General features: G+C 39.4%; 2 protein-coding genes and 1 non-coding gene across 10 annotated transcripts in view; 2 read left to right on the forward strand and 1 right to left on the reverse strand.

Annotated features, from left to right (window-relative positions):
- Nucleotides 1-12,313, reverse strand: part of ARL6IP6 (ARF like GTPase 6 interacting protein 6) — a 34,324-nt gene extending 22,011 nt beyond the window's left edge. Inside the window, exons 1-3 of one of the 2 annotated variants that reach the window (XM_020900397.2) lie at nucleotides 10,900-12,295; nucleotides 9,404-9,457; nucleotides 924-1,056 (exon numbers count right to left, since the gene is read on the reverse strand). In XM_020900397.2, the coding sequence (XP_020756056.2) occupies nucleotides 924-1,056; nucleotides 9,404-9,457; nucleotides 10,900-11,299 (587 nt within the window). In that variant the 5' untranslated portion in view covers nucleotides 11,300-12,295. Of the gene's footprint in view, nucleotides 1-923; nucleotides 1,057-9,403; nucleotides 9,458-10,899 lie in introns of both variants that reach the window. The other variant, XM_070476189.1, reaches the window with a different exon arrangement.
- LOC139038152 (U6 spliceosomal RNA) lies at nucleotides 5,090-5,193 on the forward strand. The gene has a single exon (XR_011491095.1). It is a non-coding gene; the product is annotated as a U6 spliceosomal RNA (small nuclear RNA).
- Nucleotides 12,314-12,467: 154 nt separating the features above from the next.
- The window catches only part of PRPF40A (pre-mRNA processing factor 40 homolog A), a 58,182-nt gene continuing 56,939 nt past the window's right edge, over nucleotides 12,468-13,710 (forward strand). For 4 of the 7 annotated variants that reach the window (XM_070476185.1, XM_020900391.2, XM_020900392.2 and 1 more), the window contains exon 1: nucleotides 12,468-12,692. In XM_070476185.1, coding sequence (XP_070332286.1) covers nucleotides 12,483-12,692 — 210 coding nt within the window. In that variant the 5' untranslated portion in view covers nucleotides 12,468-12,482. The remainder of the gene's footprint in view (nucleotides 12,693-13,710) is intronic. The other 3 variants (XM_020900394.2, XM_070476187.1, XM_070476188.1) reach the window with 1 other exon arrangement.

The following is a 13,710-nucleotide window of genomic DNA, read 5'->3' on the forward strand; positions in this document are numbered from 1 at the left end:
GATGTCTTAAACTTATACATTTCATTTAAGTCAAAATTTTTGAAGTAAAAATTTTAAAGATATATTTTTAAGACAGAAAAATGAATTTAAAAATAACAAAGAACATTAATAACAATGATTATTAGTAACTATCATTAGTATTAAGTTTCTTATTTACAGAGTCCTCAAACAGATTTCATTTGCTCTCTATGAGCTGTCCATGGGGTGGGAAGGAACTGGTAGTAACAACAGTACCAAGTATAATACTCTTGATAACATATGTATCATTAATAGAATTTATTTTCTACTCTTCATCCTCTTCTCCCACTTCTTCCAACCTTAAATTTGTAGGATAAACTAGAGATCTTAGATGCTCTCATCTGGAAAATTTTATTTAAAACCAGAGTCTTCCTAACATAAACAAACTAGATTAGAATACTGATTACCAAATTTTCCAAAACTCTTTTAAACAGAAAATTCAGACCAAAGAAATTTAATGTTCCACTATAAAACAAATCTGATATTGTCTAGATATATAAACTGGGAGGGGGTGCCATAAATGCTTGCTAATTATTACACAGAGTTTAAATCTGAGGAAAACTTTAATCCAATTATTAAGTCTAACTATCCAAGCATGAATTTTTAATTCAGCCTTCATAAACTGTTTCAAATGAAATTTCATCCCAAAAGGATTAATAGCCACCAAAGTTTCATACATCTTAGATTATTTTTTGAATTTAATTTTTAAAAATACCTCTGCATTATCTACATATAGAGTTCAAAATATTCTTCTCCACTTATCTAAGGACCGAGCCAAGCTGTACTTTATAAAGATTGGGACCTCAACGTATTATTTCAAAAGTAAGCAGCCTCTTGCTTCTATTTTAGTATGCTCAACAGAGCTGGAATGGGTTGGAAATAAAAAAAAAAACAGGAATACTTACTTGAACCTGGCAGGTGAAAGGGGAGTAGGAGGAAACATCCCTGGTTCAAAAGAATCAAAGTAAGTCACTGTCCAAGAAAAGCTGCAGCAGGAGAACCCAGCAGTTAGGGATATTACAAGTAGAGTCCAGAATCCTTAATGGGCAAAGAGAAGAAAACTTGGATTATTAACACCAAAGCAATTAAATTAACTCAGATCACATTCAGAAGATCATACATATTTCTAATCTTCTAAATTATATTTAAGTGATAAAAGAGACATAAGCCTAAGAGAAAATCTCCTGTGGAAGTGTAAAATATTAAAGCAAAACTAGAAGTCATATCAATGAATATTTTAATTCAATTATAATTTACTATGTGGAAAAGAATACAAGTTCAACTTAAAAATAAAGCTTTTATCTTCAGTTTTATAAAACTGAAAACTGTGGGGAAAATGTCAGAACACTTCACTGTTAAAATGTTCTGACATTTTTTATTTAACTCTGTGATCACCGCTTGCTACTTTTTATTACTGAGTACTAAGTGATCCCTTTCTTTCCATACCATGAACTTTTGACATATGAATTAATTTTATTGGAGTGTCTACTCTTTATAACTTTCCAAACATTACAAACCTAATCTGATTCCTTAACTGTGCTCACTCAGTACATGAAGAAATGTTACTTTCCAATTTATAAATGGGCTGGGATCTTAGATTTTCAGTCACACTGTAACTGCAATTTATGAGAGATATCAAGTCAAAAGCACAGTACTACAACGTGCTCTAAGAGCAAAGAGTTAAGATATGGAACAATGTGGGGAATAAACAGTGACTAATGGAAGAAATTAATTTGAAGGATTGAAGATACACATTCAAATTGCCTCCTTCATACAGTTTATGAAGCCACCGCTACCGATGAGTGTATCCCAGGCCTCAGGAGTACATAGAAGAAAGGCTGAGAAGACTACAACAGAGGCTGACTTATGAATTACCAAATTCCCTGGCTGCACAAAATGCACAATCAAATATAGCTTTATTTTAGCAAGAAGTAGGAAATAATGTGTACTGGACTGTCTGTAAACTAATTAAAACTCACTAAGAGAATGAGTTACTGAAAGAGAAACTCAGAGCAATGAAGCAATAAACAAATCTGTGGCAAAGTATTTTTGAAAGATGAACCTAATTTTTTTCTCCTGATAGTCCCCCTTCCCTTACACCCCCCCCCCCCCCCCCCCCCCCCCCCCGTTTTCAAAAGATAATGAACTTTGTGTTAACTGCCCCAGAAGGATGTGGCAAAGAAAGGAGAAACAGCCCTATGTCTCTTTGGTTTTTATGTTGCAAAACTAGGGTAACTAGTAGGACAGATATAAGAAGGAGGGTAGAGACAAAATATCTTGGATAGCAATACAGAAAAAAATGTGTATAACAGGGAGACAGTGAGGGCTTTATATACAGATGAGAAAGAGTCCTGGTTTTGAAAAGTGGTGTGTGTGTGGTTGCATTTGTATGTGTATATGGAGAGGTAGTAGTGTTGCTGAGGTTTCCTGGTGGAGCCATCAAGAAGCCACACATACCAGAGAGGAATTGGAGCTGTATACAGAATCTTGGCAGAAGGGCCCAGAGCCAAGATTGCAGATGCCTCTGCCTTAAGTGGGGCATAGAAATAGCACATGGTCATGTGGCTTGGAAGCTGCTGCATCTGCAAGGCCATCCTGAACAGAATGCAAAATGTTTCAGCAGTAACTCATTTGAGCAAAATGTCTTGAGGACTAGATCGTACTCCCATCCCAATATCCTGGCACAGTCAAACTCTAGAACCGTACCCAATGTGGAACTGAGCAGATAACCTGAGTAAAGACTGAGGGCAACCTTCCTGCCAACCCAGAGACTGTATGGGGACTGTGGTGGAATGATGGAAGATTCTAAACATCTAAAAAATTGAGAAAGACACAAAATAACCAACAATAACAAAATGTGAGGCTCCCTAAAGCCCATTAGGCTTTTTTACTCAGGTGCTTTAACAGAACACTTACTGGATTTAATACAAAAATATTCTTGAGTCTTCAGAAATAACTTCTATTCTATGATCTAAGTGCCTGCCTCATTTTGGGCATTTTAGTTACTTTACATTCACTTTGAACTGATCAACAGTTACATCCTTGATGAAAGTCACATCACAATGATAGGGCTAAAAGAGTACATTGCAATACTGTAGTACATTGCAATACTGTGGTCTAGAAATGTGTGTATGCTTCTGAAATTACTCAATTCATGTATGAACAAGCAGGAAAACCACGAAAGTTGGCAATTCACAACTACATTTTTTAACAAAAAACCTGAAGCTAAAAATTTGATAACTTATGTTTTATAAACCCATTTTACCAAGTTAACATAATTTCTAAAAGGTACATAAAAATTAAGTTAGTCTTCCTTCCCCAATTTACCAACTCTGTTTCTAAAAGCAATCAGTTTATTGTTCATCTTTTGTAAAAATTATAGGTAATGTAGATAGCTATGTATAAGAATGAGCCAGTTATATACAAATGTATGCCATGTATGTATTTTCTCAGTTTATTTTCCACAAATGGGATTCTCACTAGAAAAACTGTCCTGAACTTTTTCACACAACATTTTTGGAGACCTTCCATATCCAGTACACATATCCACAATTCCACTGCATGTTTTTTATTATTGCAATTTTTCACTATTAAAAATAAAGCTGCAAGTAACATTATTATAAGTTATACAAAGATATCTGTAACAAATTTCTGAACAACTGTTGTGTCAAAGAATACAGGTCTTTAAATACACACATCCTTGTTTCTTCTCTATAGTTAATTTTCATCAGGTGATATGATGGAAATTTTTTTTTCATCCACTCTAACCCCCTGGACTCAATGGTTTCACCTAAAGCAAATAGGAGAGTAGATGGAAAATTCCTAGTCTAACCCCTTTACTGGAGTTTTATCTTCACTTATCTAATTGGGGAGATTGCTTTTCAAAATATATGATTTTTATTTCAAAGTGTAGTTATTTTTCTAGAAATATGATGGCAGCTCTATGTGTTTCTAAAAAAGCTTCCAGCAAAGAAAGATTATGATATGTTGTAAACATTTCAATATTATTTAGCAATTTCAGGCTTATAGAGATGAGATGACTTTCAGAAGTTTTATGAAGTCAGAGATGTAAGTAAAAACAAACAGAAAAACAAAATAAAATCCTCCCATGTTCCCATACTGGGAAAGGTTTGTTATTAAAAAATGTTAAGCTATCAATTACATTCTTCTAAAATGTATTCCTGTCATAAATAAGCAATAGGACAAGATGTGACCACATATTGATGAATTCCAAGTCCTGTTTTAGAGCTTCTGACATTTGAAATGTTTAAGTAAGCTAACATACTATGAAATACAATGCAGTAATAAAAAAAGAATGAGGTAGAACTATGTTTACTGATACAGAATGAACTCCAAGATATTTTAATGAAGCTGCAGCATATGCATGATTAGAATTATTTTTTCTACAGCTGTGATAAAACCACATATCTTATTATACTTATTATATACATATAAACAAATAGAAAAAGACCTGAAAATACACAAGTAGATTAATGGTAACCTGTGCTTTAGTGAAATTTTTTTCATGAGACTATAACTCATGTAACTAAGTTATGAAATTAAAAATCAAAAATAATTTAACAGGTAGTTTTATAAGCTGTAAAAACTATAACCAGCTGGCTACTAATAAAAGCTTTGATGGACTCGTGCATATAACTAATCAACAATTTTTATGGTAAGCAAATGTGTGCAACTTTATCAAAAAGCTGAACAGCCGTGGGTCTTCAAGCTGATTTCCAAATACAGGAGCAGAGGAAAGGGGTCTTTCCTCCCCTACCAGTGCCATCGACCTGAACACAACAGTCGGAGTGCGGCAGCTGCACTGATCAAGGTCTCCACTCAACTATTCTGTCAGTCTGCCACTCAGCTTGTAGGAATTCTATTCCCTTTCCTATTAAAAGGTTAAGGAGTGGAAGGGAATATTCTGACTGAAACTGATGAAACTTGAGTTAAGTACCATTGTAGTTTCCAATCATGTTAAATCATCATATTCACAAGGGAAACTTAAAAAAAACTTTTTTATTATGAACAATTTCAAACATACACAAAAGTAGAAGAAAGAATACAATGAGTGCTCACTTTGGCAGCACATATACTAAAATTGGAACAATCCAGACATTAGCATGGCCCCTGTGCAAGGATGACATGCAAATTTATTAGGTGTTCCACATTTTTGGAAGCAAGCCAGATGTCCATTGACAGATGAATGCATAAAGAAGCTATGGTACATGTATACAATGGAATATTACTTAGCCAACTTAGCTCCGTAATCTGTAAAACATCTTCATTTTTAGATTTTTAAACAATTTGAATGCTCAATCCAGTGATTCCCCCCCTTTCTTTTCCAATCACCTGCCATTAGCATTTTTCCATTTACAAACAGTATCAAATAAATTAGTAGGCATAGACTCATAAAAGATGAAAAAGAACGTTATACATATTTTAGCAAAAGGGGATGGTGTGTGTTTTTGCCTTTTTCCTCTCTGTTAAATGATACCTGGTTGAGAATACAATAGTTTTCCCGAAAACAACCAGATGGTAAATATCCTCAGCTTCGCTCACTATCAGGTCTCTTTCCCAACTACTCAACTCTGACATTTTGGCATGAAAGCAGCCATAATCAATATATAAAACAATGGGGCACAGGTATGCTACAATGAAATTCAATTTACAAAAACAGGTAGCAGATCAGGTTTGGCCTGAGGGCCACAGTTTGCTGACCTCTGCTCTGGACTATTCCATCAAAATTATTTTATTCTTTTTAGCATAATTGAGAATAACTGATAATATTAAATGATTCCTAATACAATAACAAAGTGTTTCCAGATACAGGTAAATAAGATAATTAAAATCTTATAATGTATCTTATATATAAAACAGGCCAATGAACCAATCAGGTAATTTCAAGATCAAATAAGCTTTATTCTATAAAAATATATATATATCTCAATTTTCTCTTTATTCTGTGGAAGGTCACGTAAGTAAGAATAAAAGACATGAAATAATTCTTACAAAAAGAACTGCTCAAGAAAATTTAAAAATGAACACTGGGTGCAACAGACCCTGACAGGATACTGAGAGTGCAGCCAATTAGGTGACTTTAACTTTGATCCAGGAGACTGAGGATTGGGGCTGAAATTTCATAAATTCAGAGTAAGAAAATCTTTAGGGTTCTTCTTTGTGTTTGCTGTTGATATAACTGAGGAGTAAGAACTACTAGACTAGTGGTTCTTGTAAAGTAGCAGCATGACCATCACCTAGAAACTTATGAGGAAGGCAAATTTCTGGGCTCTACCTTATACTTACTGAAACAGAAACTCTAGACTAGGTAAAGCCCAGCAAAATGCTTTAACAAGTTTTCCAGGTGATTCTGATGCTAACTCAAGTCTGACTTCATAAGCCTAAGAAACATTCTTTCCATCAGCTGGGCCAGGTAGTACCACACCAACAATAAACCAATTTTTGAGAAATAGAGCTCCTAATGTCTGGTTCTCATTACTACTTTTACATGTTAAGAGGAGACCTGTAATGATTTAATGACTAATAATTCAGCTGCACACTGATAATTCCAGATAATGACCTGTATTGTTTTTGCCTTGCTACCATGCCTAGCTATCTGATGGCATAAAAATTCTAATGTACACTGTCTTGAGTTTTGATTTAGAAGGAGTATTTTATATTTATGGATGCAGGATAGTTGGGAATACCAGGTGAAATAACACATTTTTTGCATACTGTAAAAAGTTCAGTACTGTCGTTAATTATGGAACATGGTTTTCACACTTCCTTAAACTTCTGCTTTTTTTAAACAACGTTTTTCTCATTAGGAGTTACAGTCATTCACTACAAACAACAGAGATTAAAAAAAAAAACTAACTATAATTTCAAAATTCAGATGAACTAACAGTTTGGTTGTATCCTTCCATGTTTTAGGGCTTTTGGTTTTTCTCTTTTTTGCCTTGGCTCTTTTACTGTTATCAGCAATATACAAAATTTTACAAAGACTCTGCTGCAGAGTAGGATAACATACTTGTGAATTTTTAAATGAAATATTAGATTTACCCTACCCAGCTACAGAAAGTACTGTATTATTTCCTTAATAGACTGTGGGCTCAAATTATAAGGTTCATATTATATACCCACTAAAAAGCTCAAGTTTATGGTTTTAATTAGCTTTCACTGCGAGGAAGAAACTGAGTCCGTTGCTATCAACTTGCACCTTTCTAAGAGAATGGGTCATTTCCCAACACATCCTTTCCCTTGGAAATTTTTACCATATTTCTAATGTTCTGTATCATTCAATTATGATGATACAAAGTCTCACTTATCACTGTGCAGAAGAAATGAAATCAATCATCAACTCTTTAAATGAGCAGACATCATCTTTGTCAGTCATCTCTTCTCTGGAAAATGTGTAGAAGCCTGGAAACATCTCAAGCATAAAACAAGCAGTAAATGGGCAGCTAAAAAATAAACAGCCCTTGACACTGCAAGATGCTAGGAAATCTGCTCCTAGTCACAAAAGGGACTTAAAGGTAACTACTAACTAATAGATTTCATAGGAACCAAAGATCAAATTTTAAAACTTTTTAGACACTGAAGGAACTCCACAAAGTCTGATTACAATTTCTGTATAGTACTATTTACAGTGTTTGTAAAAGTACTAGCACTACATTTGGTTAACAGTCTCACATTAAGGAGTGTCTGCTAAAGGCAATTCCTTCTACTATTTTATGTACTTATTTCAGGTTTGCCTCAAATAAAAGATCATTTATCCTTCTTTCTGATACTTTCCTAGTTATAAAACTAGGAAAAAAACGCAAAAATTGGAAACAGGACTAACTGCGAAATGTGATCAAATTTGGGAAAATGTTGATAGAAAAGCAAATGTGGAAAATCAAACAGTTCAATGTTATATATGATTTGTGCAATCAATTTGGCCAGAAAATAACTTCAAGGAGGAATGGCTGGAATGTGATTTTCAACTAAATGACCTTAAGTTTTATTTTATTAATTTATCTGAAAAATAGGCTTATAGGACAATTATAAAAGGAAAGCCCTACAAACTCTGCAGTGTGATTCCAATGTCAACCAGGGAAGATATGGGGAGAAGCCGAAAGTATTAATCACATCTCCTTGGTGGGACTACCTCACTAGTTAAGAAGAACACTGTAATAGCCTATTCCTGTTAGCCATTAGGATCAATCAACTCCCAAAGGCACTGATACAATGGTCATCATGAACCTTTTGTAAAAAACTATAAATGGGCTCCCCATGAACATTTCTTTCACAGAAAGAAGCATGAGAATAGCAGTGTCTCAGCTCCTTCGGAAATTAAGTTTCTTAACAGGCATTTAGGCTTATATATTGTTCCTTTCAGTCAAGAGTTGACAGATCAATAAATGCTATGAAAAGCCTTATGATCACTGTTGATTTTAGAGATGCAACAGTTTAACAACACACAGAGGCACACTAACAAAATGAGTAACTGAAAAGGACATGTTTTCTCATGCCAGAAGTTAAGACAAGCACAGACAAGTTTTCATGGGACAGCTAGCAAACTAACCTGTTCGTAATCTGAAGATAAAAGCTTCCCTTCTGGCAAAGTCAGGTGGACTCTGTTGTCCTAATCATGAGGACATTAGCCTTGAAGAGGTAGTTTAATAGTTTAGCTAACATTGGGGGAGGGAGTAACAAGTGGGATAAGCTCTCAATCATTTCCCATACCCTCATCCCCAATTCAGAGTGATCAGCCAAATAAATTATAGCAAGTAGGAGTAAAATATGCCAGACAGGTAAAATTCTGAACTCTTCACAATTATTTTGGCAGAGAAAAATAAAGATTAAATAAGAACTGAATTTTTTTTACTACAAATCTGTAAACTAGCATTCTACTGACATTCTATAGAAACTCAGGTCTGTCTTTTTCCTAGTCATAACTAGCTTGTGTTAAGTATACCCAATGCTTTTCATAGTTTTTAAAAAACTAAGTTGCTTATAAGGAGATTTGAACTTAAACTACTTCTGAGGCCTGCTTAAGATGTTATCTTTGTTATGTCTGTGAGGAGATGTTTGTTTGTTTACTTCTTGGGAAGAAGTGTAGAGAGGCTTTTCCAAAAGGTAACTAAAAAATGTTAAGTATTCTCTGGGCCTGTTACATACAGTTGTGTTCAAAACATATTCCTAGTGTGTCTGGCATACAAACAAACATATACTCATACATAAAAAGAAAGTCTAATAAAACATACCACATACATATACAAACAAAGAAGAGTGAAACAACATCGCACAGGGAATATATTACGTACTTTATCCAAACCTGTATATCATTAAAACATAGAAAACAAAACTGAGCTCAAAAATCAAGTGACAGTAAGGTCCATACCTAACAGTCCAGTGTTTACATCATCTTCATTCTTCAAATTTTCAACATGTAACTCTGTAAATACAAAAAGAGATGATTTTATAACTTGAACAGAAGCTCAAAGGCTAGAAAGACACGGAGTTCTGGAAACTGCTGTGGAGCTGGAAACAACTGGGTTCAAACCTGGATTCCATTTACTAGCTATGTGACCTTCAGTAAGCAAATAAAATGTTTATGATCAACTGCTATGTATTTAAAATGGGAATTTTTATTCCCAAGACATTTTATACAAGGCAAATTACTCGTTTTTGAGTTCAGCTATTTATTCTCCAAAATAAGCACAGTTTAAGGTCTTCTGCAATGCACTTCCACTTACCAAGTTTTATGACTTTATGAACAAAGGCAATCTGAGTAGAATAGAAATAACTACCTACAAGACAAAACTGAGCTGCTTTGAAAGAAATGGGGGAGGGGAGTGGTAGAGGAAAGAAACACTGGCACCCAAATATTTAACACTGACAGTTTACACCCAGTACCACTGTAGGAAGAGATCAAACTCTCACATTAACATGCCAATCTCTCTTCCGTATGAAAATCAAGCAGGCAAAGGTGTTAGATGCCATGAACCGCTCAGGAGGGGCCTGAAGCAACGAGGGAAAATAAAAACTATAATTAAACAGATTTAATTCTACTTGGTGAAGTAAAACTAGTACTCGAGTAACATGTTGGGTGCTTTTCATACAACAAACTAACGTAGTTTTTTTCCCCAATAACTTAGCCAAAATCACAGTTAGAACTGAGGTTTCAACTCAGGTCTGATTCTTCCCACGGTAAAATATCCAAACACATAATACATTTGTACGAGTTCTGGAAAACCTATCAAGGCATATTTCTATTTCAACCTGGCCAGTATTTCAACTTCAGACACGGAAATGTAAAGCCATTAATCAGAGAAAGAACAGACTATCTTGCTGTGCAACAGAATTTCACCAGTAACACTGGGTTGCAAACTTAGTACAAAACCCGAGGGACTACTTTACCGAAGTAGACCTTTTGGCCTGTGCAATGGAGATCCTTGTTCTTCAGGAATTCAATGTGCACAGAACAAGTGGATTGTACACCTCTAACATCTGCGGATTAAAGTCTTCGAACTTGTATAGCCTTTTAAAATTACCCTCTTCACCGCCTTCCTTTAAGGACAGCTGTTTTGCATTTTGCTTGATTTTACCAATATTTTATCCCCAAGTGTTCACTGATTTATTTCTTCAAGACTACCAACCTATCAAGACCCTTTCTTAAAACGGGCCTCCTGATCACCGACCAAAGTCTTCTACTTTTAAGAAAAGAGAAGACAAAGGGGAAGACCAAAGAAAGGTGCGGATGAAGCGTATGGATAAAACCAGCTACCAAGCTTGCCGCCTTCGATGGGGGCGAGGGCGATGAAGGCAAGGGCCACGTCCAAGCTCAACTGAAGTAAACTCTGGATAGGCTTTCAAGGCCCCGGCTTCCTTCTGTACCTTTTACGACCAGGTAGGTGATGGCGAGCAGGCAGGCAAGGAGGGTGGCGAACAGCAGCGAACAGAGAATTGAAAGGACCTGGACCGGCCAACGCCGAGCCAGGGCTTTACCACCCGCATCCGCCGAGAAAATGCCATTGCGTTTATCGGGCAGAAGCGGAGATCCGTCCCCATCTGGCCGGAGTACCGAGTCCTTTCTGGGTTTCGACGACGACCCGGCCGAGAACTCCGCCCGCAAATCACGGGCCACTTGGTCGCATCCCTCCTCCTCTTCGACTTCGCCCTCACCCCAACTATCTCCCTGACTGAAAACGGAATACGCAGGTCGAGCGAACGGGACAGGAGTGCCGGGCCGGCGGCGCAGAAGGGCCGAACGCTTCCCGCTCTCCACAAACGACATGGCGGGAAAGACGCTCAGGCTCTCTGAGGTCCAGCGCGTCGCCCACCCACCCCGCCCGCGGTCGCAGTAGCCAATGAGCGGCCGGGCCCCCCGCGGCCTCCACCACTAGGCCCTGGCGCGCAGGGGTGCGCAAGGGTGCGCGCTGGGGCAAGAAAGGTGCCGTGGGGCCGAGGAGAGGCTGAGCGCCCCTGGACCAGAGCACGACCCGCAAGCAGTAAGACGGAAGGCGAGCCGAGGCCCAAAGAAGCCGAGTTTCCTCTCCCTGCAGCGTTTAGTCTCTCCGCCAGAAATCTCCGCCACCTTCGCGTCACCTCTAAACTAGAGCTTGCCTTCGCAGTCCCGAAGCCGCACCTCCTCTACGCCCGGTCCTAGCGCCCGCCAGTGCACGCTAACACACAGTCCCGAATCTGTTTGCTTTCTCCCATCTTCTCTACACCTGCACTCTCCCCCCGGCTTCCCTCATTAACGGGAGCTCAGCGCCTGGCGCTCTCATCTCCCTTAACTGCCCAATACCGCCTTCCCTTTCACATTGTTCGCCCCGCCCCTACCACAACTTCCCTCCAAGCCGCTGGGCAGGCCTCCACCCCGCCCCACCCTGGCGCGCGCTGGCCAGCTGGTGTGTAAGAGCTCGTACCCGCTCCTGACGACCCCTCCTCTAGCTTGCCCCGCGCCCTTCCTCCGCCTCTAGTCCCGCGCGCACACTACCGGCCCTAGTCACTGCTGCTAACGCAAGAGGCTGCTTACCCTACCCCGATCCCACCCTACCCTACCCCTGGCGGCCTCAGGTTTGTGGGGCATAGGTAATTCGGGCGGGGTGGGGAGGGGGTGTTGAAGGTGGCAGGCCTCCACTGGCCCACCCTTTACGTGGTGTGGCAGTCTTAAGTTCGGGAAGCTGGGACACCGTCGTCTTCCCGTCCCGGGGAAAGTTGGTGGAGTTTTCCCTGCAGGGCAATCGGCGCGGAAACTTCTTCCGTCCCCCTCCCCCAACCCCATGCCGGCGACGCTGAGTTAGGCTGAGGTCGGGGGCGAATCGCCGAAGAGCTGCGAGTCGGCAGCGCAGTCTGATTGGACAGCGGGAAAGCCTGTCAGCCTACTGGCCCCGCTGATCCCACCCTATAGCGCAGGGCAGCCTTTAACCTTTGGCCCCAGTGGGCGCCAGCCACTCAGATCGCTTTTTGTTGGTATGTGTAGCGGCAGTGGCCGCCGGCGGAGCAGTCTGAGCCCGACGATGAGGCCGGGGACGGGAGCCGAGCGTGGAGGCCTCATGGTGAGTGAAATGGAGAACCATCCTCCGTCGCGGGGTCTCGGGGACGGGGAGCGGAGATTGTCCGGCTCAAGCCTCTGCTCCAGCTCTTGGGTCTCTGCTGACGGCTTCCTGAGGAGACGGCCCTCGGTAAGGGAGCGGTGGGGCAGAGGGAAAGCGGCACAATGAAAAACGGAGTCAGAGAGACAGGAAGCATTCTCCAAAAGGAGAAGAAGATGAGAGTGGACGAAGGAAGAGCTCGAGATGGTGGGATTTGTTCCGAGGGAGAGAAATGGAGAGCGGGGATGCACAAAGGAAAGGAAGTGGGACCCTGGAAGTTCTCAGTAGGCTCGGCCTAGGCAGATGCGCGGTGGAGGTGCTGGGCCCTGGGCGGGGTGAGCGTTTTGGAGAGGTAGGCCGGGTTAAGCAGGGACGGGGAGGCGGAGACGGCGACTTTTTCCGTAGACTTTTTAACAGAGTCTGCCAGAATCTTAACTAGTAGTAGTGGTGTTCGCAGAGGGGGGATAGCTGGGAGAATTGGCAGCAGATAACTACCTGGTTTTACGACCTGGAACAATGGACACACGTAAAGAAAGGAGTTGGCTTATAAAAAGCGCATTAAGGTGCCTAAATTGGTTGTTTACGTTTAGTGCTCGTAAATAACAGAGCTTAGTCTTTGGGAGGAAAATATTTTTTTGCATAAGTAATTTTAGCTGTGTTAGAGATCCTATTAGGAAATAATATGTTTGTTTGTTAGGAGTGAAGTGTCCCCGGGTACCGACGCTCTCTTTTATAAGATCAGCCCTCATCTCAGTTAATTGGGTAAATTTTCAGCGTTCTAAAGCTTAAAATCAGCTTAGAAATGAATCTGATAATGTGACGTTATAAAATGAACATAGTTAGCTATCTTATATCTGTGAAGTAGGACAAAGTCTTGGTTTTCACCATAACAGTTAAGCTGGTCTTCACATGCATTTCCTCTCAGTTAGCAAGCCAACTGACAATTGATTAAATCAGCATGCTCTAAAAAACTATGAATTAGGTGTCCGGAACTGATTTTAATTTTTCCATTTTTTGAAATTTGGTCAAGTTAAAGCTCATAAACACTGGTGTAATTCTTTTATTTAAGACAAGAAAGTTTAGCCAAGTAATTGAGTCAAACATTAGC

The sequence above is a fragment of the Odocoileus virginianus genome, chromosome 13 (genome assembly GCF_023699985.2).
Source record: "Odocoileus virginianus isolate 20LAN1187 ecotype Illinois chromosome 13, Ovbor_1.2, whole genome shotgun sequence".
NCBI classification, from domain to species: Eukaryota; Metazoa; Chordata; class Mammalia; order Artiodactyla; family Cervidae; genus Odocoileus; species Odocoileus virginianus.